Below are 26,740 nucleotides of genomic sequence, written 5' to 3' on the forward strand. Positions count from 1 at the left end.
TGATTTCGGCATCCGTCTAAAAAAAGGACTCTGTCCCCAGCCGCCACTATTTCTCCTGGTGACCCATCACGGCATTACACAAGAACGTGTCCCACTACATTACCCGGCCACGCAACCATGCTGTTACTGGGAAAGTCCACCTAACCACGGACATGTGAACAAGTGCTTGTGGGCAGGGACGGTACATCTCCCTGATGGCACACTGGGTTAACATAGTGGAAGCTGGGACCCAGACAGACCTTATAATGGAACCCGTCCTCCCAACGCCGACAATTGTGGCTTCTACCTCAATCAGGGTTGCCCCCACAGTCTACAGCTCCTGCACCTCCTCCTCTTCAGCCTCCATCTCCGAAATGACCACATCAGTCACAAGCTGGGAGCAGTGCAGCACTGCCTCAACCAAGCGTCAACAGGCTGAACTGAAGCTAATATGCTTAGGTGACAAACCGCACAATGCTGAAGAGTTGTGGACAGCTCTGAAAGAGCAGGCAGATCTATGGCTGACACCGATGAACCTACAGCCAGGCATGGTCTTGCTTTGAGGCGAGGCGAGGCAAGCTCCCACACATAATATGCCTGGCCTATGTGCTTAACTTTGTTATTCAATGGTTTCTCAAAAGCGACTCGGAGCTGCCAGATCTGCTTTTGAAAGTATGACGCCCTGTGTGCCCATTTTAGAAAGTCCGCTACAGCTTCGTCCGCCCTTGACGTGCTTCAGCAGCATTTGCAGCTTCAGGCTCACCAACTGGTGGGTGATGTGCCCGCTCATTGGAACTCTACTGTCATAGTCCAATTCTTGGACCTGTGTCAGATTCAGGATTCCCTCAGTTAAACCTTTTTTTTTCCTTTCAGGCCTTTGGGGTCTTAATATGGGTTTTTGCTCCCGGTGGCCACAGGGGTTATTACGTCTGTTTTGTTTCCCTGCTGATGTGACCACTCCCTTTTCCTATATAAGGTCACATGATGTATCAGCAGGGGTGGGTGAGAGCAGGTCCTTTTTGGATTCCAACCACGGTGAAGTGAGCAGCTGGCTCTGAGGTGTTGAGACACTGCTGAAACCTTTGTGAAGTAGCAGCTGGCTCTGAGGTGTCGAGCCACTGCTGAAACTGGTGCTGAACTCTACCTGCCCGGTGTCTGCAGCAGAGATAGATGGTGAAGGTAGCAGCTGGCTCTGAGGTGTCGAGCCACTGCTGAAACTGGTGCTGAACTCTACCTGCCCGGTGTCTGCAGCAGAGATAGATGGTGAAGGTAGCAGCTGGCTCTGAGGTGTCGAGCCACTGCTGAAAGTTAATCTGGTGATGAACTTTGCTGCCTGGTGACTGCAGCAGAGAAAGATGGTGAAAGTAGCAGCTGGCTCTGAGGTGTCGAACCACTGCTGAAAGCTGATCTGGTGCTGCACTCTGCTGCCTGGTGACTGCAGCAGAGAAAGATAAGTGTTTTGGTGTTTTCCCCTTTTTCGTTTGTGTGTACTAGTGCAGCGGTGGGACCAGTGTCCACACTATCCAGTTCCCAAGCAAGGGATAGTGAGGGATTCAGGTATCCTGCTCGGCGACAGGTGAAGAGCCTGTATAGGGAATGTTAGGAGTGTTCAGGGACACTGCCTCAGGGCAGTGCAGGTCTCCACGTCCCCATTCCCTATTGCAGGGCCCACCATTGTAACTGTTTCCCCGGTGTTCCCTTTTGTCTTGTTGTTTCAGTTACCGACCTGCGGGTCGTGTCACACAGGACAGGTACACATGACATCTACACTGCACATATTGGAAAGGATTTGTGAGCATAAGATGGCAGTTGTTGACTACCAGCATCAACAAGGCCGTCGGTATTCAGTTCAGATTTTACACATAATATCTCATGAGTTGACATGGATGTCAGACATATGTACCATCCTCCATAACTTTGAGGATTCCATCAATATAGTGAAAGGCGATTACGCCATAATTAGTGTCACCATCCCGTTTCTTTGTGTTCTAATAATACTAATAATTGTTATTTATATAACATACTTACGGTTTATCTTTTTCAAACACAACAGTCCTAAGTAACAATAACAACATTAACAATAATGCTATAATTAAATCAAACGATAATGACCCTGCTCGTGAGAGCTTACAATCTACAATGAGGTGGGTGAGATATAAAGTACAGGGGTGTATTTACAATGATGTTTTTACAATGATAGCGCAGAGGTTAGTCGAAAGTCAGGGATGGCCTGAGGACAAGGAAGAGGAGGAGGAGAGCATGGTCAGTCGTCCTCTTGTTGAGGACATGGAAGTCTTGCCTGTTAGCAGTCTGGCATGCTGTGGTTGAGTTTCTTTTATGCTGCCTTTCCTGTGATCCTCGCATTATAGAAATTTTGGCTGACAGCCAGGCAATACTGATTGGTGACACTTCTGAACATCTGTTAATAGAAGAGCTTGATATCTCTTATTCCAGAGGCAGACAGGTGTACAAAAATGTTGCAGTACCAGAGGGCCCTTCTTGCGGAATTATTTAAAAAATTCACATCTCAAAATGCTGATCATAGTTCGTTGGACAACCAAGAAGTACAGGTGAGAGAGACACAACTCCAATCCAGCAGAGACAGTCTGCTGCAGTCCGTCAAAGCGCCGGCGCTTCGGGTGCTTAGTGCGCCATCCCCCTTGCTGCTCACACGCTGACAGCGGCGGACTCACTCCTGCTTTGCATGTTTTTTCCATCAGCTTTTGGCCATGTTTCCTGTCTAAACACGCCCCCTCTTCCTGGGTAATGGGGTCCGTCCGTTCCCCTATTCCTATCTACGGGAAACAGGGGACGCAGCCTTGAGAGTTCCGGACTCTGTGCAGCACAGGTACCCGGAGCCCGGTCTTCCTGAATCTGTACATATTTGGCCAATCAGTTCTTTAATGCAAGCAACATAGAAGGCATGTTCTAATTTTCACAAGCAAAGTGTACATTACATCCCAAACAGTTTCACTTTGAAGGACTTTGTGGCTCACATCAATCCACAAAATGATACTAGTCTCATACTTCAAAATTACAGGGTGGTAAATCAGTGCCACACAGATAGCTTGTGCATGTTCTGACTTCTGTAACATCATTTGGGTGATAATTATTCTTAACTATTTGCTTCATAATATATTCATCATCTTCAATGCTTCGGAATATAATGTTGTAAAAGTGAAAGCAAGTTGGTGAAGTGTGTGGTAACTCATTGGTGAAAGTAATTTTGTGCAGCCAACCACCTCATTGATCTTATTTAGTTTTTTTGTCAAGAAAAGAACAGCTCCATCAAAACCACATGTTTTTCTTATTAATTCATTATGCTGGTAAAGTAGAGATGATATTAGGAATCTAGATAACATCTGTGGACTGTAGTCAACATGGCACTGTGACAAGACCCACTTGGGTCTAGCTATCAGTTTGACATAGTTTGTGCACAGCTGAATAGAGTTGCGAGCAAAACCAGATTTTGACTCAATAACATGTTGGATGGATTGTCTAGTGGAAACACCCATATCATAGAAGTCACATCTTCGACCACCATGCTCTCCAATTGACACATCTTGAAATCCAGCAGAAATGTCAAAATCTCTAGCTCCTGGTCTAGGAGCTGCAGGGGCTCCTTTTTGACGTCCTCATCCAACAAGTTCAGTATTAATAGGTGATGGATTGTCACAATCCAGCCCAGGAACAACAGGCTTCGGTAGTTTTGAGCCCTGACCTCGTGCTCTTCCACATGCTCTTGCTCTAGCTCTTCCAGTCATGATTTAATCTGGAAGATTTTGCCTTCATAATTCAGAGACAGAGTACAACACCGCCCAAGCGTTCACCCTCTGCTCCTCAGAATTTCTATCTGCGTAGGAAATGCCTCTAGGCAGAAGATGATGATGGTGGTAGTATTTGGTGCATTAAAGACACAGTCATCAAGCAGCCATAACAATTTGAATCAGAAGTATTTTTACAGAGATACTAAACTGTTCAATATGTGACCTGTATTTTTGGTTTTGACAGCAAAATAGTGTTTAGAACTAGGGTAAGACAGAGCAAAAACAGTTGAATGGAGCCCTAAAATGCCACTTTTTGTAGACCACAGATACAGGAGGCGTGTCACGGAGATACCAAACTGTAAAATTTGTGGTCTGTATTTATATTTTTGACAGAAAGATAGGGTATAAAAATAGGGTAACTCACAGCAAAAAATGTTTCATGGGGGCCTGAAAGGCCACAATTTGTAGATCACAGATAGATCTGGTGTTTGACTGAGATACCAGACTGTTCAATATGTGCCCTGTATTTTTAAATTTTGTACCCCAAAATAGTGTTTAGAAATAGGGTCACAGAGAGTAAACACATTGGAATGTATCCCTGAAATGGCACAATTTGTAGGCCACAGATAAATCTGGCATTTGACGGAGGTACCAGGCTGTTCAATATGTGCCCTGTATTGTTAAATTTTGTACCCCAAAATAGTGTATAGAAATAGGGTCACAGACAGCAAATACAGTGGAATGTAGCCCTGAAATGCACAATTTGTAGGCCACAAACACATCTGGCATTTGAGTGAGATACCAGATTGTTCAATATGTGCCCTGTATTTTTAAATTTTTTTACCCCAAAGCAGTGTATAGAAATAGGGTCACAGACAAAATATACAGTGGAATGTAGCCCTGAAATGGCACAGTTTGTAGGCCACAAATTGATTTGGTGTTTGACGTAGATAGCACACCAGAGGCGTTTCTTGGCTTTCTGGCACACGGGGCTAAAATCAGTCATGTACCTGTACCCTCAAGCTGCTCTCCCTAAACCTCTCAATGTTCAGTTAAAAACTGAAAGCAGGAAGAGAAGCTCATTGTCACAGGACCATACCTATGAAAATCGAATATGAGTGAAGTGTCCATGTGATGACACTGGAACCTGCAGAGCTGAATCCTGACATTGCAGCTTCTGAATTCTCACAACTAATGCACTGCACACATTTAGGATTCTCCCTTGCCGATGTACAGTCATGTCAGCACAAATATGTGATTTATATACTTCTGGCCACATTCCGACTAGACGTGCCCGGCCTCGCTCTGTTCATTTTCATTGAGTGAGGCCACACATGTCTAGTCAGCATGTAACCGCATGTATGTAAATTAGCGGCACAAGAGAATCCTGACAGCGATCAGTGAGCACTGTGAGAATTCAGAAGTCTGCAGTCACATGGACTGACTGCAGACTCAGCATATACCTGGACAACCCTTTTAATGATCCTAACAAATAAAAACATGAGAATAAGTCAGTATCACAAATAATATTTACATCCAGGTACATTATAGATGATGTCGTCTCTGGAGTCGGTCTCCTTTTCTTCTTCTTGTCCAGACCCCATGATGAGTTTTCTCATCCACAGCCGTCTCTGCAGACGTCCATCTTCTCCGGTCTTCTGCAGCAAATCTCCACATGATGCCCTTAAAGATAGAAGTGTCATTATAATGCTCCTAAATAAAAATATCTGCAATATACTGTCGCCTCACACAATTCCCCTCCCTCCTCATACTGTCTCCTCTAACATCCCTCCTGTTCACCATACTGTCTCCTCATATATTAACCCCCTCACTCTCTATACTGTCTGCTCACACATACCCGACTCCCCATACTGTGCCTGCACTCATCCCATCACCCTCACTCCCCATACTGTGTCCACATACATTAACCCGTTCGCTCCCCATACTGTCTGCACCCATCCCCCATACTGTTTCCTCATAAATACTCTTCATTTTGTGTCCTCAAATCTCCCCACACAAATTAAATCCCCAATCCCTCACACACATTAAATAACCCCCCATCCCCACTCCAAATCCCCCCACACATTAAATCCCCCATCCCCACTCCAAATCCATCACGCACATTAAATAACCCCATCCCCACTCCAAATCCCACCACATTAAATAACCCCCATCCCAACTCCAAATCCCCCACATTAAATAACCCCCATCCCCACTCCAAATCCCTCACACATTAAGTATCCCCCATCCCCACTCATTAACCCCCCCACACACATTAACCCCCATCCCCACTTATTAACCCCCCACCCCCACTCATTAACCCCCTATCCCCACCCATTAACCCCCACACACATTAACCCCCATCCCCAATCATTAACCCCCATCCCCACTCATTAACCCCCACACATTAACCCCCATCCCCACTCATTAACCCCCCACACATTAACCCCCATCCCCACTCACTAACCCCCATCCCCACTCATTAACCCCATCCTCACTCATTAACCCCATCCTCACTCATTAACCCCCATCCCCACACATTAACCCCCATGCCCACTCATTAACCCCCCTCCCCACTCATTAACCCCCCACACATTAACCCCCATCCCCACTCATTAACCTCCCACACATTAACCCCCATCCCCACTCATTTACCCCCCCACACACATTAACCCCCATCCCCACTCATTAACCCCCATCCCCACACATTAACCCCCATCCCCACTCATTAACCCCCATCCCCACACATTAACCCCCATCCCCACTCATTAACCCCCATCCACACACATTAACCCCCATCCCCACTCATTAATCCCCTTCCCCACATTAACCCCCCCACTCATTAACCCCCTTCCCCACCTTAACACCCCCTATCTCCCATCTTCGGTGTATTCAGCTCCACAGTGGAGCACTTACCACCAGCGCTGATCGTTCGCTCGGGGCGCCGGGGATTGACGTCAGCAGCGAGATCACATGACATGTCATGCTGTTGACGTTGCTCTGACCCGGCGGTCAGAGCTTCAATTGTACTGGCGTCTGTATAGACGCCAGTACAATTGTTCCCTGGGAGCCGGCACGTGCACCTTCTCTGTGCCAGCTGTCAGCTTGACAACTGACACAGAGAACCGCCGACTCTCAGGCCACGGGGGCGGCAGAAAGCAGCCGCCAGGGAGGACACTGCAGACTTGCGGCCCAAGTGCACCCCCTGCCGGCTGCGCCCGGGGCAAATGCCCCGGCTGCCCCCCCTAGATACGCCCTTGTAGCACGCTGTTAAATATGTGGCCTGGTGTTTTTTGTTTTGGCCACCAAAATTGTGTCAATAAGTAGGCTATGACACTACAAAAAAAAAATCTTTGGAGGACTAAAATTGTAAAATATTTAGCACAATGATATGCGCTGCATGTGACGGACAAAACACAGTGTTAAATATATGAACTGTAGCTAAATATTTTTTTGGCAGATAAATATTTTTTTCCCAGCTAAATTTTTTTTGGCAGATAAAAAATTTTTGGTCAGCAAAATGGTGTAAAAAAATTGGATAAGACACTCCAAAAAATACTACAGTACCACAAAAAATTATCGAATCTCGCAATAGTCAGCGTGATACTTTGTCACTATCTATCTCCTTACTTGGTCTGCACATGCGCCGGTCTTTGCGTTGTAATTTGTAACTATAGCAAGGTCCACATGACTGTTGTTGTCCTAATATACAGCGGCGTTAGGAATGGTGGCGTTGTTTGTCACCATGGCAATGGCTAAATGAGTTTATCTAATGGTATGCAATCTCGTATTTTTGCTTACTTTGCTGCCATGGTTGCGATCTGTGATGTCATGACTATTCCCGCCCCCTCTATATGCGCTGGTGCTGGTTATACAGGTCGGCTGCCTGCTTACTTACCAGGTGTTTGATATTTGATTTACGGTGGTTATTTCAATTGGCTGTTGGGGCTTTTTATACCCTTCCTCTTCCCCCACTGCCATACCCCTTGAGAAAGGCATATACCGCCGAAATGCGTGTCGGGGTGGACGCTCTGCGACAGGTTCCTGCTTCCCTATTAGGTATCACGCATATGTGGCGCCCCTGAGGCTCAGTCGCCACAGAGGTACTGCACCTTCACCTAAGGTGTAGTGCCCCACCATCCTGGTAAGTTGGTTCAACTTCATCCATGACCCTAGCCGAATCTCCGATCTATTTTTCAACCGGCGGGATGTGGAGCCACACTTGAGGAAGTGGCACCCAGCAAGGAACCTGAGCCCGGGAGATAATGTGACCTTCACCAGGCATGAGGGACTGAGAAGCTGGTATGCCATGAATATTAGGCGAGCCCTGGAGGATCTCATCCTAACCCGCAGGCAGGAGGACCCAGCTGCCCCTACATTAGCACCAGCCCGGAAGCCTAGGTCAAAGTTCTCCAATTTGACACCATGGGAGGAACAATACCTGAAGATTGCCGATGAATACCTTTCCTCTGGTAGCAGTTCCAGTTCAGCTTCCAGAACCCCAGAAGGGGATCACAATTAGACAATTTTCAAAATATCTCGTTACCCAGGAGGGTTAGTTTGCACCAGTTGTGCCTTTCTGTTCATCATGTTCTGTTTTTGCTGGTAGCACTTTGTATTGCTTAATATTATTGGCAGCGTTGTTTTTTTTGATTGGAACTGAGGAGATCATGGACGCTGTATGATCCAAAGCTTTCTTGTAAATAGTTTGCACCTCTTTAGGTGCCCTTTCTTGGTTTTACATAAATAGACACATTGCGAAGATGATGTTCTGCATGGACACTTTTCGAAGATGATGTCTACCTCTAAGGACACTGTAAGAAATCCTAGCTGGGAGTGGTGTCCAGCACTTACAAGAATCTTTGCACTGTTTTATTGAAAAGTATTTGATAATGTGTTTTATAAGATTATTAGTAATTGAGAGATAGCTTTTATAGAAGAATTAGGAATGTCTGGTATAGAGATGAGCAATTTGAATAAAGAATTGAAAGTGACAGGTGATGGACCAGGTATCTGCGGTCAGTGTCTTGCGTCTAGAAGAGAGAGAGAAAAGAAAGATGAGAAAGGAATATGTTACAGAACATAGCACTTTGAAATTGAGAACTGCACTTAGAATTAAAAATTTTAGATAGTTAAATAAGAATTGTTGGTAATGTTCAAGATGAGTACCTCCTATACTAGGAAGCTTAGTATAAGAAAAGTTTGTTCTGCATTGCAAAATTTTTGTATGTTTCTTTGCTGTCTACTTTGTTTACCTTGCAGCCCGCGGACGTGCTGTGTTTAACGGGGGGTATGTGGCGCCCCTGAGGCTCAGTCGCCACAGAGGTACTGCACCTTCTCCTAAGGTATAGTGCCCCACCATCCTGGTAAGTTGGGAGCTCCTTTCCACACTCCAACACCTGCACCCACACACAGGATAGTTCAGCAAAGAACCAGATTGCAGCTCCATGCTTAGAGGGTAGCAGAGCACCTTTCGTGGGTCCTTGCTTCGTAACACGAGATGTGCTGGGAGGTGGGTGAAGTTTAGATCCATATAAAAGGTTGGGAAGGTTTAGAATTACAGGTCAGTCCCATAGAGGGTCAGTCCCATAGGGGGCCGTCTGACGGGAGGTCAGTCTCAGAGTAGACTGAGAGGAGTGAGAAGGACAGTCAGTCAGGAGAGTCTGAGGACGGGTCCGAGGAGAAGGAGAGAGACGTAGAACTGTAACCTAAGCATCCATACGAAGGAGAGACAAGTACGGAACGAAGGAGTAAAGAGAACAGAGAGGAGGAGTGGCTTGAATTGGAACCCTGCCTATAGGTTCTCAGCGCAAGGCCGGGGCCCGGTCCCCGAGATTGTATGGACACTTATGGTTCTGCAGCAGACACCGGTGGAGTAGTTGGCTGTAAATGCACTACTCCCATCCAAGACTTGGGACACAACAGCAACACGGATAGAGAGCCGGGATCCAGGAGCATCCCCGAGCAGGCTACAGCTGTCTGTCATACAAGTAGAGTTCTAGGAACATCTAGACAGGAGGTATTCCAGGGTAACTAAGTACTGGAGTGCTTCACACCACAAGGCGCATTGGAGGAGTCGTTCAGGAAAGGTACATGTTGGCGGAGTGTTGGAGAGGGGAGCCCTGACTTGCCCGGGAGGTTGATTGAGTCTTTACCCCGGAGGACATGGCACGGAGGCAGGCACCAGTGTGTACCACGAACTGTGAGTAAAGCTTTGAAACTGCAAGCTCTGGTGGCCTCCATTCCTTCGTCGCTAACACCTTCAGCACCGCTACATTGGGGTACCAGCATCCACACCATCCTGCACTTCTCCAGATACATTGCACCTACACTGCCCCGGGACTACAGCTCCACCTGTGGGGAGCTGCACCATCTTTGCTGCATCACACCATCAGTCCCAGCGGATCTGCAAGCAGCGTTGGCTTAACATCTTACTTGCCAAACACCACAGGTGGCGTCACGAACAACTATTCCATTAACCACAAAAACCATCACATAGATATTGGGCGCCCAGAGCCACGGACCGGGTCACCGCTACCCCTGTGACACATCCCCCCTGACACCGGCCCGATACCGAGTACCCCACAGCCCTGGGAGGGCGACCCACATACTATTGTCAATTCTCATTGTATATATTGGGTGCAGTGATCCTATAACCTATTACACTATTTGGGCTATGTGCAATATAACATGTAAACACATTTATGTATTTGACAGTCACATGTGTACATTTATTTGCGTATAATCGTATGATTATTATGATATTGTCGCAGTTGTCAGTTTGAGCGCCCTACCTTCACATGTGCCTTTAGGTGGTACTCCTCACCTCCTTGTATCTATTTATTCTAATAAATATTTTTGCATATTATATGATTTCCAATCTATCTTTTTTTGTGTGATCGATTATGTTCTGTTCTGTGTACTATAGCTGTATGCGATCCTTGTTGGGATGGTCCGGTGATATGGATTCACACCCTATTTAACTATATATTATTTGATTGGTGTGATGTTTCTCATAAGACATTGAGGCTGTGTGCCCACGATGCGATTTTTAAGCGTTTTTGCCGCGATTTTCGGCGCGAAAATGCTGCAAAAACATTTAAAAATCTTGTACATGACGCACCCCAAGCATTCCTATGGCATTCCACACATGCTGTGCTAATGCTGCGCTTTTTTCCGCGGCGGAATCGCATCGCAGAAAAAATCGCAGCATGATCATTCTTTTGTGCAGAATCGCAAAGAATTGCCGCGATTCCGCACCCATAGGAATGCATGAGAATCGCTTACTTCCCGCATGTGGCTATGCCCACCATGCGGGAAGTTAAGCGTCTCATGTGCGGTTGGTACCCACGGTGTGGAGGAGAGGAGACTGTCCTCCAGGCCCTGGGTACCATACCCCTGTAAAAAAAAGAATAAAAAATAAAAAATCGGGGTATATTTACCTTCCGACGTCCCGCGCTGCATTCCCGGGCCTCAGCGTTCCCAGTTAATGAGGTCCTGTGATGACGTAGTCTTGCGTGACTCTAGCGGTTTCGCGAGATTGCTATAGTAATGCGAGACCAACGTCATCACAGGTCTCGCAAGGCATCGCTGGGAACGCTGAGGCCCGGGATGGCAGCGCGGGACGTCGGAAGGTAAATATACCCCGATTTTTTATGTTTTTATCATTTTTAACATTTTATCTTTTACTATTGATGCCGCATAGGCGGCCTCAATAGTAAAAAGCTGGTCACACTTGTCAAACACTATGTTTGACGAGTGTGACCAACCTGTCAATCACTTTCCAAGCAATGCTTCAAATCGCTTGGAAAGTGCTTGAGAAAATCGCGGCAAAATCGCAAACAGAATCACGGTGAAATCGCGCGGAAAAAAACTGCGTGATTTCTGGGAAGGAGTCCGGTTTTCATTGTGCGTTTTAAAACGCTATGTGGGCCCATAGCCTTATAGTATCACAAAAAATGCCAGAATTTTCTGCGCACTCAGATGTGATACCTGGGACTGGCAAAGGTGTTTAAAATTGCTGGATTTTCACTCTGTAGTATTACAAGGATCTGGCTCTAGTCTGTAGTTCCAAAAGCAAATGGAGAAAAAAAAAGAGCTCTGGATTGCTTTGGAATAAAATAATCAGGATTGAGGTGCAAAAAAAAATTATTCCTAGCCACTGATACCTGGAGCTATGTACAGTATATATGTAATAGGCAGCAGCAGCAGACAGTAATGGACCCTTTTGATGTATGCAATGATATTTATATACCCACATACAGTGCCTGCATGCCTTGCACTGATGTGTATATACGCACATACACTCCCTGCCTACCTAGCACTGCAATCTATATACCCCGTAATTAGTCCTTAGAAGGACTGTTTGTTTAGCTGGATTTGTGGATTATATGATGGTATACCCACACTAATAAAAGCACAAATCTGTCCCTATCTCAGCAGCAGCTCTCCCTACACTGTCTGATTCCGGACGTGACTGTGATGAGCAGGGTGGCGGCAGGTCTCTGATAACGCTCTGTGGTCAGCCAGTCACTGTAATACCACAACAAATATGGCTGTGGCCTTTACAGTGCACGGCAGATAATCCCTGCATGTTGATTGGCGCTCTAAGCGCCAAAATTGCTGGGTGGAGACCCAAGCTCCTGCCGAATAATCCCGGAAATTCTCGGTGCTCGCCATGTACCGCAAGTATAGTGATACTCGGGCAAGTACCGAGTAGTGGCGAGCATGTTCGCTCATCACTAATTAGTAGTAAAATGACCTCATTATTTGGTGGGTGCTGCCCAACTTTGTCCATAAAGTGGCTCCTAACCCCTTCTCTCTTTTCTCTTGCAGGTGGGGTGTCCGGAGACCACCATCTATCAGACATGTACACGCTGATGGGCGGAGGTCTGCTCTGCGCAGTCTCTGGACTGGTGCTTCTCATCGTGGCCACAGCGACCGACTTCTGGATGCAATATCGCTACTCTGGGAATCTCAGCAATCAGGGGTTGTGGCGATTCTGTGTGGCAGGAAAGTGTCATGCTCACACCATTACTGTCGGTAAGAGCGAGCATTCGTCTAGGATGGGGAAAGGTCAGAAGATGGCGACATGACAAAATTAATCAGCCATCATTGATTGTGGATACTTCACAATAGACCTTGGAAATCCAAGCTGCTTGAGGTCTAGTGTGAAGTTTCCACAATCAGTGATGGTTTGGGGAGCTATGTCATCTTCTGGTGTAGGTCCACTGTATTTTATCAAGACCAAAGTCAACGCAGCCGTCTACCAGGAAATTTTAGAGCACTCCATGCTTTCCTCTGCCAACAAGCTTTTTGGAGATGGAAATTTCATTCTCCAGCAGGACTTGGCACCTGTCCACACTGCCAAAAGTACCAGTACCTGGTTTAAAAACAACAGTGTCACTGAGCTTGATTGGCCAGAAAACTCATCTGACCTTAACCCATAGAGAATCTATGGGGTATTGTCAAGAGGAGGATGAGAGACACCAGACCCAATAATGTAGACAAGCTGAAGGCTGCTATCAAAGCAACCTGGGCTTTTATAACACATCAGCAGTGCCACAGGCTGATCGTCTCCATGCCATGCCACATATTAGATCAGTTGGATGAGAGCTAGTAGGATGTGAGATAGCGGGGTGAGCACTAGCAGTGTGAGAGGTAGTAAGGTGAGCGCTAGTAGGGTGAGAGATAGCAGGGTGAGCATTAGCAGTGTGAGAACCAGCAAGGTGTGCGCTAGGTAGGGTGAGAGCTAGCAAGGTGAGCACTAGTAGGGCGAGTGCTAACAGGATGAGCGCTAGTTGTACGAGTGCTGGCAGGGTTAGGCTACTTTCACATTTCCGTTTTGTGGCATCAGGCACGATGCGGCGAAATTTGTAAAAACCGGATCCGGCGTCGCTTGCCACCGGATCCAGCTTTTCTCCCATAGACTTTCATTGTCGTTGCATTGCGCCGGATGGCCATGCGTCACCTCCGGCTTTTGCCGGATACGGCAAAAAGTGTCTGTCTGGCGCATGGAAAAAATGTTTCATGTCCGCTTTTTCACACAGCACATGCCCGGAATATGGTCGCTGGAATGAAATTTAACCCTGTCAGTACGGAAAAAAATTCTCTCTCTCAAACCTGAAATGTGAAAGTAGCTTTAGAAATAGCAGGGTGAGCACTTGCAGGTTTAGAAATAGCAGGATGGAAGCTAGCAGGGTGAGAGCTAGTAGGGTGAGTGCTAGCAGGGTGAGAGCTAGCAGGATGAGAGCTAGAAGGGTGAGAGCTAGTAGGGTGAGAGTTAGCAGGGTGAGAGTTAGTAGGGTCAGAAACAGCAGGGTTAGCGCTAGTAGAGAGAAAGTAAGCAGGGAGAGAGATAGCAGGGTGAGAGCTAGAAGGGTGAAAGCGCTAGCAGGGTGAAAGCTAGCAGGTTGACAGGTAGCAGGGAGAGAGCTAGCAAGGAGAGAGATGGCATGCTGAGAGCTAGCATGGTGAAAGCTAGTAGGGTGAGAAACAGCAGGGTGAAAGCTAGCAGGATGAGAGCTAGCATAGTGAGTAGTGTTGAGCGGTACCATCCGATATCGTGAAATATCGGATCGGATTGGATCGGACCGATACCCAAAAAGTATTGGATATCGCCGATTCCGATACCGGAAACCAATGCAAGTCAATGGGACAGAAATATCGGAATTAAAATAAACCCTTTCTTTCCTTGTAGGTTAATTCTACATGAAGAAAAACAACTAATAATAATGTAGAATGTATTGGGGGAGGTGGAGGAGACATTAAAGGCATAGAGGTTTAGCCCAATAAAATGGAATAGCAGGAATAAATTTTTGTTTTTAAAGACGTTCGGAGTTACAAAGATATTGACTATGTTAACCTTTTTTATATTTTGTCAGATATGTGTGTTTCACTACTTCCGTGCTCTTCACCTTCTTTTTTACTTCTCCCACACTTTCTCCTTCATGATCCTCAGCAGCAGCAGCAGCATCTTTTTCATCAACTTCTTCTTCACCTTATTCATCTTCTTCCTCTTCACCTTCTTCCTATTATTCTTTTTTTTACATTCTTCATATTCTTCTTATTCAACTAATATTCTTCTTCATATTCTACTTCTTCATCTTCTTGCTATTCTTCTTCTTCATCATATTCTTATTTGTGACAGGCATTCCTGTAGTTGTTATCTATAAAAGTTTGAAGATTACACCTTCCGTTCTGCCTGTCACAAAAGATTTACAACAGAATTTGTCCGTGTTCAGTTTGGCCTGCAGCAGCAGGCATTTTCCAGGGGCACCACGAGGAGGAACGGACTCACCCCCATACACTGCTTAGTCTTCTTCTGCTTATAATTTAGATAATATCTTTTGCTCTGATTTTTAGTATTATGCTTAATGTTCTTCTGCTTTTTATTCTTCTGCTTTTTGTTCTTCTGCTTCTTGGTCTTCTGTCTCTTGTTGTTCTGTATCTTGGTGGTTGTCTTTATGTTCTTTGTCCTCTTAGTCATCTTCTTCAGAGTCATCTTTTTGGTCTTCTTCGGGGTGGTCTTCTGGGTCATCATCTTCAGGGTCATCGTTTTCGTGGTCGTCGCCTTCTTCGGGGTGGTCTTCAGGGTCGTCGTCTTCAGGGTCATCGTCAGGGAGATCCAGAGTGATAACCAAAAACCATTTCCAAAAGCTTGAACTTGGAAATGTAGCAGAAGGTACAAGAAGGCTGAGGAACTGCCGAGAACCAGCTGACGGTACTGGAACCTGGATGGGTAGCAGAAGGAACAAGAGCCAATGGCACTACCGAGAACCAGCTGATGGTACTGGAACCCGGTTACTAAGCAGGAGGTACCTGTGCTAGAAAGCACTACCAAGGACCAGCAGACGTTGCTGGAACTCGGATACCGAGAAGGAGGCACCTAAGTCAAAGGCACTGCTGAGAACCAGCTGACGGTGCTGGAACCCGGATGGGTAGCAGAAGCTGCAAGAGCCAATGGAACTAGCGAGGACCAGCTGATGGTGCTGGAACCCGGAGGGGCAGCAGAAGGAACAAGAGCCAATGGCACTACCGAGGACCAGCTGACGGTGCTGGAGCCTGGTTACTAAGCAGGAGGTACCTGTGCTAGAAAGCACTACCAAGGACCAGCAGACGTTGCTGGAACTCGGATACCGAGGAGGCACCTAAGCCAAAGGCACTGCCGAGAACCAGCTGACAGTACTGGAATCCGGATGGGTAGCAGAAGGTACCCATGAAAAACAAAGTTGCAAGGCCGCGAGCCGGCCGCAGTTACCGAAACCCACAGTCCTACAGGGGGTGCTTGTCCTATTGGCACTACGGAATCAGCCTTTGCTGCCAGATCCCACAGCCCACATAGGAAGCCCATAAACTGCAGGCACCATAGACTCGGTTAACCTGACCGCAACACGACAGGACAACGTATTGGTGGCAAAGTGATGTTGACACTACCCGGAAACAGCAGGCGTGATGGAACCAGGCTGGGCAGGAGGGAGTGCCCATGCCAAAGACACTGCTGAGAACCAGCTGATGTTGCTGGAATCCGGATAGGTAGCAGAAGCTACAAGAGTCAATGGAACTACCGAGGACCAGCTGACGGTGCTGGAGCATGGTTACTAAGCAGGCGGTACCTGTGCTAGAAAGCACTACCAAGGACCAGCAGATGTTGCTGGAACTCGGAAACCGAGAAGAAGGCACCTAAGCCAAAGGCACTGCCGAGAACCAGCTGACGGTGCTGGAACCCGGATGGGTAGCAGAAGCTGCAAGAGCCAATGGAACTAGCGAGGACCAGTTGACGGTGCTGGAACCTGGAGGGGCAGCAGAAGGAACAAGAGCCAATGGCACTACCGAGGACCAGCTGACGGTGCTGGAACCCGGTTACTAAGCAGGAGGTACCTGTGCTAGAAAGCACTACCAAGGACCAGCAGATGTTGCTGGAACTCGGATACCGAGAAGGAGGCACCTAAGCCAAAGGCACTGCCGAGAACCAGCTGACAGTGCTGGAACCCGGATGGGTAGCAGAAGCTGCAAGAGCCAATGGAACTAACGAGGACCAGCTGACGGTGCTGGAACCTGGAGGGGCAGCAGAAGGAACAAGAGCCAATGGCACTACCGAGGACAAGCTGACGGTGCTGGAACCCGGTTACTAAGCAGGAGGTACCTGTGCTAGAAAGCACTACCAAGTACTAGCAGACTTTGCTGGAACTCGGATCCCGAGAAGGAGGCACCTAAGCCAAAGGCACTGCCGAGAACCAGCTGACGGTGCTGGAACCCGGATGGGTAGCAGAAGCTGCAAGAGCCAATGGAGCTAGCGAGGACCAGCTGATGGTGCTGGAACCCGGAGGGGCAGCAGAAGGAACAAGAGCCAATGGCACTACTGAGGACCAGCTGACGGAGCTGGAACCTGATTGCTAAGCAGGAGGTACCTGTGCTAGAAAGCACTACCAAGGACCAGCAGACGTTGCTGGAACTTGGATACTGAGAAGGAGGCACCTAAGCCAAAGGCACTGCCGAGAACCAGCTGATGGTACTGGAACCCGGATGGGTAGCAGAAGGTACCCATGAAAAACAAAGTTGCAAGGCCGCGAGCCGGCCGCAGTTACTGAAACCCACAGTCCTACAGGGGGTGCTTGTCCTGTGGGCACTACGGAACCAGCCTTTGTTGCCAGATCCCGCAGCCCACATAGGAAGCCCATAAACTGCAGGCACCATAGACTCGGCTAATCCGACCGCAAGACGACAGGACAACGTATTGGTGGCAAAGTGACATTGACACTACCCGGAAACAGCAGGCGTGCTGAAACCAGGCTGGGCAGGAGGGAGTACCCATGCCAAAGACACTGCCGAGAGCCAGCTGACGGTGCTGGAACCCAGGGAAAATACTACAAACAGAGTGGAGACAGAAGCCTAATTGGAGCAAGTTTAAAATCTGTAGTTGTGTGAGTGTGGACAGAGCAGGAGATCAGATGACATTTCTGAACCCCAATAACACTGGAGCATATGTTGACTGTGCAGACGGCACTTCTGAGCAGCAACTGGCGATGTTGGAGCCCAGGGTCAATCAGGGTGTAGGCTGAGGCCTAATTTCATCAAGTTTAATATCTGTTGTAGACTACTACTGATTTTAAACGTGCTCCAATTAGGCCTCTGGCTCCACTCTGTCTACTAGTGGGAATGTGGACAGAGCAGGAGACTTTGCCAGACACACATCAGGGGATCAGCTGATGTTACTGAACTTCAGTAACACAGGAACAAGTGTTGATTGTGCAGACGGAACTTCTGAGCAGCAACTGGCGTTGTTGGAGGCCAGGGTAAATACTAGAGACAGAGTGGAGTCGGAGTGGTGTTGGAGCCCAGGTTCAATCAGGGTTTAGGCTGAGGCCTAATTGGAGCAAGTTTTATATCTGATGTAGTTTGAATGTGGAGGCAGCAGGAGAGTTTGCCGGACACAAAGCAGGGGAGCAGCTGGCGTTACTGAACCCCACTAACAAAGGAGCTAGTGTTTTTCTCTGTGCAGACGGCACTTCTGAGCAGCAACTGGCGGTGTTGGAGCCCAGGTTCAATCAGGGTTTAGGCTGAGGCCTAATTGGAGCAAGTTTTATATCTGATGTAGTTTGAATGTGGAGGCAGCAGGAGACTTTGCCGGACACACAGCAGGGGAGCAGGTGGCGTTACTGAACCCCACTAACACGGGAGCTAGTGTTTTTCTCTGTGCAGACGGCACTTCTGAGCAACAACTGGCCGTGTTGGAGCCCAGGGTCATTCATGGAGTAGGCTAAGGCCGAATTGGAGCACGTTTAATATCTGATGTTGGGATGAATGTGGAGGCAGCAGGAGACTTTGCCGGACACACCGCGGGGAACAGCTGGCGTTGCTGAACCCCACTAACACAGGAGCTAGTGTTTTTCTCTGTGCAGACGGCACTTCTGAGCAACAACTGGCGGTGTTGGAGCCCAGGGATTACAGTTCAGGTTGTAGAAACATGAACACAACAGGAGACCTGGAAACTGTTGCCAACCAATTATTTATTCTGGAAGAGGATTGGCAAATTCCGGCGAGATCCAGGCCTTGTTCATTTTCAGAAAAGTAAGCCTGTCAACGTTATCGGAGGATAGTCGCGTGCAGCGGTCTGTTAGTACACCACATGCGGCACTAAAGACGCTTTCCGATAATACACTAGCAGCAGGGCAAGCCAGCACCTCCAATGCATACTGTATAAGCTCTGGCCATGTATCCAGCTTAGAGACCCAAAACTTGAAGGGGGAAGAGCCATCTTGGAGTACACTGAGAGGGCAAGACATGTAGTCTGTCACCATCTGATGGAAATGTTGCCTCCTGCTGACTGGAGCCGTCTGTGATGGAGTAGACATTTGTGGCGGGCACACAAAACTTTGCCACATTTGGACCATACTGGTCTTGCCTTGTGCTGAGGCGCTGCCTCTGCTCCCTCTTTGTGCAGAGCTTCCTCCACTGCCTCGACGCACAGAGCTGCTTTGTAAAACACTAGCAGCACTGCTCTCGGGTGGAATGGAGAACATGATGGAATGCACCAGTGTGTCTTGGTACTCCCGCATTTTACGCTCCCCGTTCAACGGTGTTATGAGGCTTTGTAAGTTGTCCCGGTAGCGAGGATCTAGGAGGGCGTACACCCAATTATCAGCCGTGTTGAGAATGTGGGGATGCGGCGGTCGTTTCTCAGGCACTGCAGCATGAAATCAACCATGTGCTGCAGACTCCCATCTGCCCAAGAAACGCTGTCCCCTGCTTGAGGCGTCATCTCTGCCTGCTCTGCATCACCCCACCCTCGCTCTACATACTGACTTCTAGAGCATTGTGTACCTCCCTCCTCTGGAGAGATGTCTTCCTCCTCCATTGACTCCTCCTCATCCTCCTCACAAAGTGTCCCCTGCCTAGGCCTTTGTGAGGAACCACGTTGCGCAGACTGTCCAGAAGCAGATGGCATTTGTGACTACTCATCTTCCACCTCTTCCAAAACCTCCTCCCTTAGTGCTTGCAGTGTTTTTTGAAGCAGGCAAATAAGGGGGACAGTCATGCTGACTAGTGCATCATCTGCACTCGCCATCTGCGTGGAATCATCAATGGCACGCAAAACGAGGCAGATGTCCTTCATAGAGGCCCACTCAGTGGTGCTGAAGTGTGACCGGCGCACAGTGCGACTTGTTTGCGCCTGATGCAGCTGGTACTCCATTACTGCTGCCTGCTGCTCACACAACCGCTCCAACATATGTAACGTTGAATTCCACCTGGTGGGTAGGTCACATATGATGCGAAGTTCCGGAAGGCGGAATCGGCGCTGCAGAGCTGCAATGCGCGATCTTGCCATGCTGGAACGGCGCAAGTGAGCGCACTCTATGCTGACCTTGTGCAGCAGTGCATCAAGATCTGGATAGTCCCTCAGAAAGCTCTGCACGACCAAGTTGAGCACATGTGCCAGACATGGGATGTGAGTGAGGTTGCCTAGGCCCAGAGCTGCCACCAGATTTCGGCCATTGTCACACACTACCAAACCTGCCTGGAGATTCGCTGGCACAAACCACACGTCGCTCTCCTGCTTGATGGCATTCCAGAGCTCCTGTGCTGTGTGGCTTCGATTCCCCAAAGAAATTAATTTCAGTACGGCCTGTTGACGTTTGGCCACGGCTGTGCTCATATCGGGTAAGCGTTCACGGGTCCATGTGGATGTAGACCGTGACGGCTCCTGCAGCACTGATTCTGAGGAACTGGAGTATGAGGAGGAGTCAATGTGTACAGACTGGATTCCTGCAATCCTTGGAGTTGGCAGAACACGTACAGCGCCACTCTCAAGATCTGTACCCGGCTCCACAACATTGACCCAATGGGCAGTGAGGGAAAGGTATCCTCCCTGTCCATGGTTACTGGTCCACGCATCGGTGGTCAGGTGGACCTTGCTACTGACGGCGTTAAGTAGCGCATGTTTAATTTTTCCCTCCACATGCTTTTGCAGGGCAGGGACGGCTTGCCTGCTGAAATAAAAGCGGCTGGGCACGGTGTATTGTGGGACTGCCAATGCCATGAAGTTACGGAAGGTGTCAGTCTCCACCAGCCTGAATGAGAGCATTTCAAGGGCCAGTAGTTTTGCAATGCCAGCATTCAGAGCCTGTGCTCGGGGATGGTTTGCCGAGTATGGCTGCCTTTTCTCCCATGCCTGTGCTACCGATGGCTGTAGAGTGGCCTGGGAGTGTGAGGATGACAGGGAACGTGGTGCTGTGGGTGGAATATCACTGGGTCTCTGGACAACAGTGCCAGAGGTTCTTCCATGGCGATCCTGTGAGGAAGCCGAACCAGCTGTTTGTGAGCTGGAGGAAGAGGCTACAACACGAGCTGAAGAGGTGGTAGGTGGTGCTGTAGGTTGGCCTACGTCTTCAGTGTGTCTTTGTAACTCCACCACGTGCTTGGTCCACACATGTTTCCACATATTTGTGGTATTGAGGTTGCTGACTCTTTTCCCTCTTTTGACTTTATGATTACACAGCTTGCATTTGACAAAGCAAATATCATCTGCAACTGTGTCAAAAAAGGACCACGCACTGCAAGTCCTGGGAGCGTCCGTTTTGGGTTTTGGAAGAGGAATGCTTCTAACGGGTGCCGAAGTGGAGGCTACAGGCAACCAAGTCTGCCCCCTCCCTCTCCCTCCTGTTTTGGCCGTTCGGGGAATCTCTTCCTCAGAGCTGCTCCCACCACCTTCCTGTTCCTCACGCCATGATGGGTCAAGGACCTCATCATCTACACTTCCCTCTCCAAACACCTGCTTCTCCTGGGTAGTCTCGCAAGCACAGTACGCACCAGAAAGTGGCACCTGAGTCTCATCATCTGATGCGTACTGAGGTGTGCTGACCATAGGCACTGGCCCACCCGCCTCTTCAGATTCAGAGGGACAAAGCAGTTGCGTATCACTGCATACTCCCTCTCCTTCACATTCTTGAATGCTTCTTGGCTGGCCCCCTGTTTCCAAGCCAAGAGATTCAGAGAACAGAAGTAGAAATGGCTCCTGTCCAGGGCTCTCTGACTGCCTGGGCAATTTGGCAGGTGGTGAAGAGACAGATGGTTGCTCTTCAGTGCTCTGGCCCTGAGAGGATGTGGAAGTAATTGAAGTCGATGCGTTAGCTGCCATCCATCCGACAACGGCTTCAATTTGTTCGTCCCGCAGCAGTGGGGTACGGCGAGGTCCTACAAAGCTGCGCATAAAGGACTGTTGCCTGGTAAAACTGGGGGATGCTGAGTCACTGGTGCCCGCAGCAGGCACAGAATCCTCACATCCTCTCCCTGCTGAAACTCCACGCCCACGACAACGTGCCTTACTCCCTGCCTTCTTCATCTTGGTAGACTGATAAAGATAGGCAGAAAAGTACAAAGGGGGAGCTTAGTGTGCTTATTCCTGAACAGCTGCTAACAGGTATAAGAAACACTAATTTTATAAAGTGTGTGTCTACACTTTAATATGAGCTAATGTGGCCTACACAACTGTCAAGTGGAGTGTTTGGTGAACTTTATTTGCGTGTTTTTTTAAAAAAAACCAAAAAGGATGTGACCAAAGATGTGAAAACGATAGTATCACAAACTTTTTGGAGCTATTACAATGCAGGAAGGTAACCTACAATGCAATAGATGAGGCTCCAAAAAATAGGCTAATACTAATCTGGCTGGGGCTGCAGGGCACAAGCCAGAAAAAAGTCTCCTCTATCTACTCTTATATAGTGTTTGCAACCAACCATTGTAGATGGATACGGATGGAAGCACACTAATAGGAGAAAAAAATCAGGAAAAATGAGCTGCAATAAAACAAATAAAGGACTATGTATGAGGCAGTGACGCACGCTGAGCGGACTACAACCAGAGGTGGCTGCAGAACACACTACAACGTGAGCTGCATTCAGACACAGAGACCTCACAGACAGCCATGAACAGTGCAGAGAACTGGGCACTAGCACAGAAAGGCTGCAGAAAGCCTCCGCTGTCTACTCCTATAGTGTTTGCAACCAATGTAGATGGATACGGATGGATGCACACTAATAGGAGAATTAATGAAAAATGAGCAGCAATAAAACAAAAATAAATATGTATGAGGCAGTGACGCACGCTGAGAGTCCTACAACCAGAGGTGGCTGCAGGACACACTACAGCGTGAGCTGCACTCACACAGACCTTGCAGACAGCTGTGAACAGCGCTGCAAGGCAAAAGAAAGCTACAGTGATTGATAATGTAGCCTGGGTAAAGCACAATATTATATAGCAAATCACTATCTCTAACTGTCCCTCAGAATCTTGAACAGCAGCCTGTCCCTAACTGAATTCACAGCAGAGTGAACCCTAAATGGCAGCGGCGGCGGCGGCTTTTATAGTGCACCATGACATCATTTCAGCAGCCAATCACAGCCATGCCATTAGGTAACATGCCTACATGCCTAACAGGATGTGCCCACACTTCTGAGGATTCCTCATTGGCTGAATCAAATCAAACTGGCTCATAGCATTATGGGAACTTCCGATTCTGGTATTCGATATGCAAAAAGTATCGGAACTCAGTATCGGAATTCTGATACCGCGAATATCGGCCGATACCTGATATTTGCGGTATCGGAATGCTCAACACTAATAGTGAGTGTTAGTAGGGTGAGCACTGAGCACTAGTAGAGTGAGAGCTAATAGGGTGAGAAACAGCAGATTGAGAACTAGTAGGGTGAGAGCTATTAGGGTGAGAAACAGCAGGGTGAGAGTTAGCAGGGAGAGAGCTAGTAGGGTGAGAAACAGTAGGATAAGAGCTAGCAGGGTGAGTGCTAGTAGGGTGAGAGCTAGCAGGGCGAGAGCTAGCAGGGTGAGAGGCAGTAGAGTGAGAGACAGTAGCGTGAGTGCTAGTAGGGTGAGTGACAGTAGGGTGACAGTAGGGTGAACGATAGTAGGGTAAACGATGGGTGAGTACTAGTAGGGTGATCGCTAATAGGGTGAGTAACAGTAGGGTGAGAGACAGTAGGGTTAGTGCTAGTAGTGTGAAAGCTAATAGGGTAAGCATTAGTGGGGTGAGAGGCAGTAGGGTGACCACTAGTAAGGTGAGCGGTAGTAGGGTGAGCACTAGTAAGGTGAACGCTAGTAGGTATATCAGTTTAATGATTAGAATTTTCCTTAGAGAGCCAGAAAGATGCTGTCAAATGTGACTAGAAAACATTGCTATACTGTGATTAACACCACTATACTCTGACCAGCTAATACCGCCATACAGTTAAGGGAGAACATTGCCATTCCCTATCCAGATAACACAACCTTACAGTGTCCGGATAACACTGGCATACAATGATTGGAAAGCAACACTAGACCGCGATTGGATAACACAGTCATACCATGACGGTATAGCACTACCATACGGTGTACAGTGTTCAGATAACACCGCTATTCCCTGACTGGATAACCCTGACATACAGTGTCTGATAACACAGCCATACAGTGACCAGATAACTCTGCAACACTGTAGTTATACAATAATACCATACAAAGACTGGATAACTTTACCAGAGTGTGATGATATAATACTACCATGCAGTAACCGGATAATACCGCTATACAGTGACTGGAGTTCCACATAGCCATTAGATATTACTGCCAAGCACTGAACGAATAACACCGACATACATTGACCAGATAATACCACCATACTATGACTGCGTAACACTTTCATAGTGGTAAGATAACATCGCCATATAGTGAACATAGAATGATCAGATAACACCGCCACACATTGAACAGAAAACAGCGATACTGTCCCTTCCTTGCATGGTGCCTGAAAACCTCTGCTGACTGACATTTTTCCTCCTGTTTCAGCTTTCTGGGACGCCACTCGAGCCTTCATGCTGCTTTCCATCCTTTCCTGCTTTGCCGGCATAATTTTGGGCCTTACGGCCTTTTCCAGTGGGGCAAAATCAGCCAGAACACGCTCCGCCGGGGTCACACTATTAGTTGCAGGTAAGTGTCATGTGTGCACGGACGACTCATATACAAAATTGGTCATTTAGGAAAGGGTTCCGATTTCTGCACTCATATCTCCCATACATTAGTGACCAGCACACAGTGTGAGATCAGAGGGAGAGGCTACCATATGGCATTGGTTCAGAGCATACCACCATATGTCATTAGGAATATAGGCCATAGCCCCTGCTATCAGACAAGAGAAGTGTTGCATAAAATATAATGGTCCATTCATCTATAGATCTACTGTATATCTACCCCAGATATGCAATGCCGACTGGTCTGCTCCCCTATAGATTTACATGTGCTGTGGGTACGGAAAGTATTCAGACCCCTTTACATTTTTCACTCTTTGTTTCATTGCAGCCATTTGGTAAATTCAAAAAAGTTCATTTTTTCTCATTAATCTACAACTCTGCACCCCATCTTGGCTGAAAAAAAAACAGAAATGTAGAAATTTTAGTAAATTTATTAAAAAAGAAAAACAGAACTATCACGTGGTCATAAGTATTCAGACCCTTTGCTCAGTACTGAGTAGACGCACCCTTTTGAGCTAGTACAGCCATGAGTCTTCTTGGGAATGATGCAACAAGATTTTCACACCTGGATTTGGGGATCCTCTGCCATTCTTCCTTGCAGATCCTCTCCAGTTCCATCAGGTTGGATGGTGAACATTGGTGGACAGCCATTTTCAGGTCTCTCCAGAGATGCTCAATTGGGTTTAGGTCAGGGCTCTGGCTGGGGCAGTCAACAATGGTCACAGAGTTGTTATGAAGCCACTTCTTTGTTATTTTAGCTGTGTGCTTAGGGTCATTGGTCATTGTCTTGTTGGAAGGTGAACCTTCGGCCAAGTCTGATTTCCAGAGCACTCTGGAAGAGGTTTTTATCCAGGACATCTCTGTACTTAGCCTCATTCATGTTTCCTTCAATTGCAACCAGTCGTCCAGTCCCTGCAGCTGAAAAACACCCCCATAGCATGATGCCACCACCACCATGTTTCACTATTGGGATTGTATTGGGCAGGTGATGAGCAGTGCCTGGTTTTCTCCACACATTCTGCTTGGAATTATCACCAAAAAGGTCTATCTTTGTCTCATCAGACCAGAGAATCTTATTTCTCATAGTCTGGGAGTCCTTCATGTGTTTTTCAGCAAACTCTATGCAGGCTTTCATATGTCTTGCACTGAGGAGAGGCTTCCTTCGGGCCACTCTGCCATAAAGGCCCAACTGGTAGGGGGCTGCAGTGATTGTTGACTTTGTGGAACTTTCTCCCATCTCCCTACTGCATCTGTGGAGCTCAGCCACAGTGATCTTGGGGTTCTTCTTTACCTCTCTCATCAAGGGTCTTCTCCCACAATTGCTCAGTTTGGCTGGACGGCCAGATCAAGGAAGACATCTGGTGGTCCCAAACTTCTTCCATTTAAGGATTATGGAGGCCACAGTGCCCTTAGGAACCTTCAGTACTACAGAAATCCTTTTGTAACCTTGGCCAGAGCTGTGCCTTGCCACAATTCTGTCTCTGAGCTCCTTGGCCAGTTCCTTTGACCTCATGATTCACGTTTGGTTTGACATGCACTGTGAGCTGTGAGGTCTTATATAGACAGGTTCATGCCTTTACAATTAAGTCCTATCAGTTTAATTAAACAGCTGGACTCCAATGAAGGAGTAGAACCATCTCAAGGTGGATCACAAGGAAATGGACAGCATGTGACTTTAATATGAGTGTCTGAGCAAACGGTCTGAATACTTATGACCATGTGATATTTCAGTTTTTCTTTTTTAATAAATTTGCAAATATTTCAACATTTCTGTTTTTTTCAGTCAAGATGGGGTGCAGAGTGCACATTAATGAGAAAAAATGAACTTTTTTGAATTTACCAAATGGCTGCAATGAAACAAAGAGTGAAAAATTTATAAGGGGTCTTTAAACATTAGCCACTGAATACTGATGTGTAATAGTGACTGATCTACTCTTCTATAAATCTATAGGTATCCCAATATGTAATAGTGACTGA

At 47.5% G+C, this 26,740-nt stretch overlaps 1 protein-coding gene across 1 annotated transcript in view; it reads left to right on the forward strand.

Annotated features, from left to right (window-relative positions):
* Nucleotides 1-12,613: 12,613 nt before the first annotated feature.
* Nucleotides 12,614-26,740, forward strand: part of LOC141055627 (lens fiber membrane intrinsic protein-like) — a 94,021-nt gene continuing 79,894 nt past the window's right edge. Inside the window, exons 1-2 of the mRNA XM_073552274.1 lie at nucleotides 12,614-12,788; nucleotides 24,582-24,722. Of these exons, the coding sequence (XP_073408375.1) occupies nucleotides 12,614-12,788; nucleotides 24,582-24,722 (316 nt within the window). The remainder of the gene's footprint in view (nucleotides 12,789-24,581; nucleotides 24,723-26,740) is intronic.

This window comes from Dendrobates tinctorius, unplaced genomic scaffold (assembly GCF_039654945.1).
Source record: "Dendrobates tinctorius isolate UK_male_01 unplaced genomic scaffold, ASM3965494v1 ptg000189l, whole genome shotgun sequence".
NCBI classification, from domain to species: Eukaryota; Metazoa; Chordata; class Amphibia; order Anura; family Dendrobatidae; genus Dendrobates; species Dendrobates tinctorius.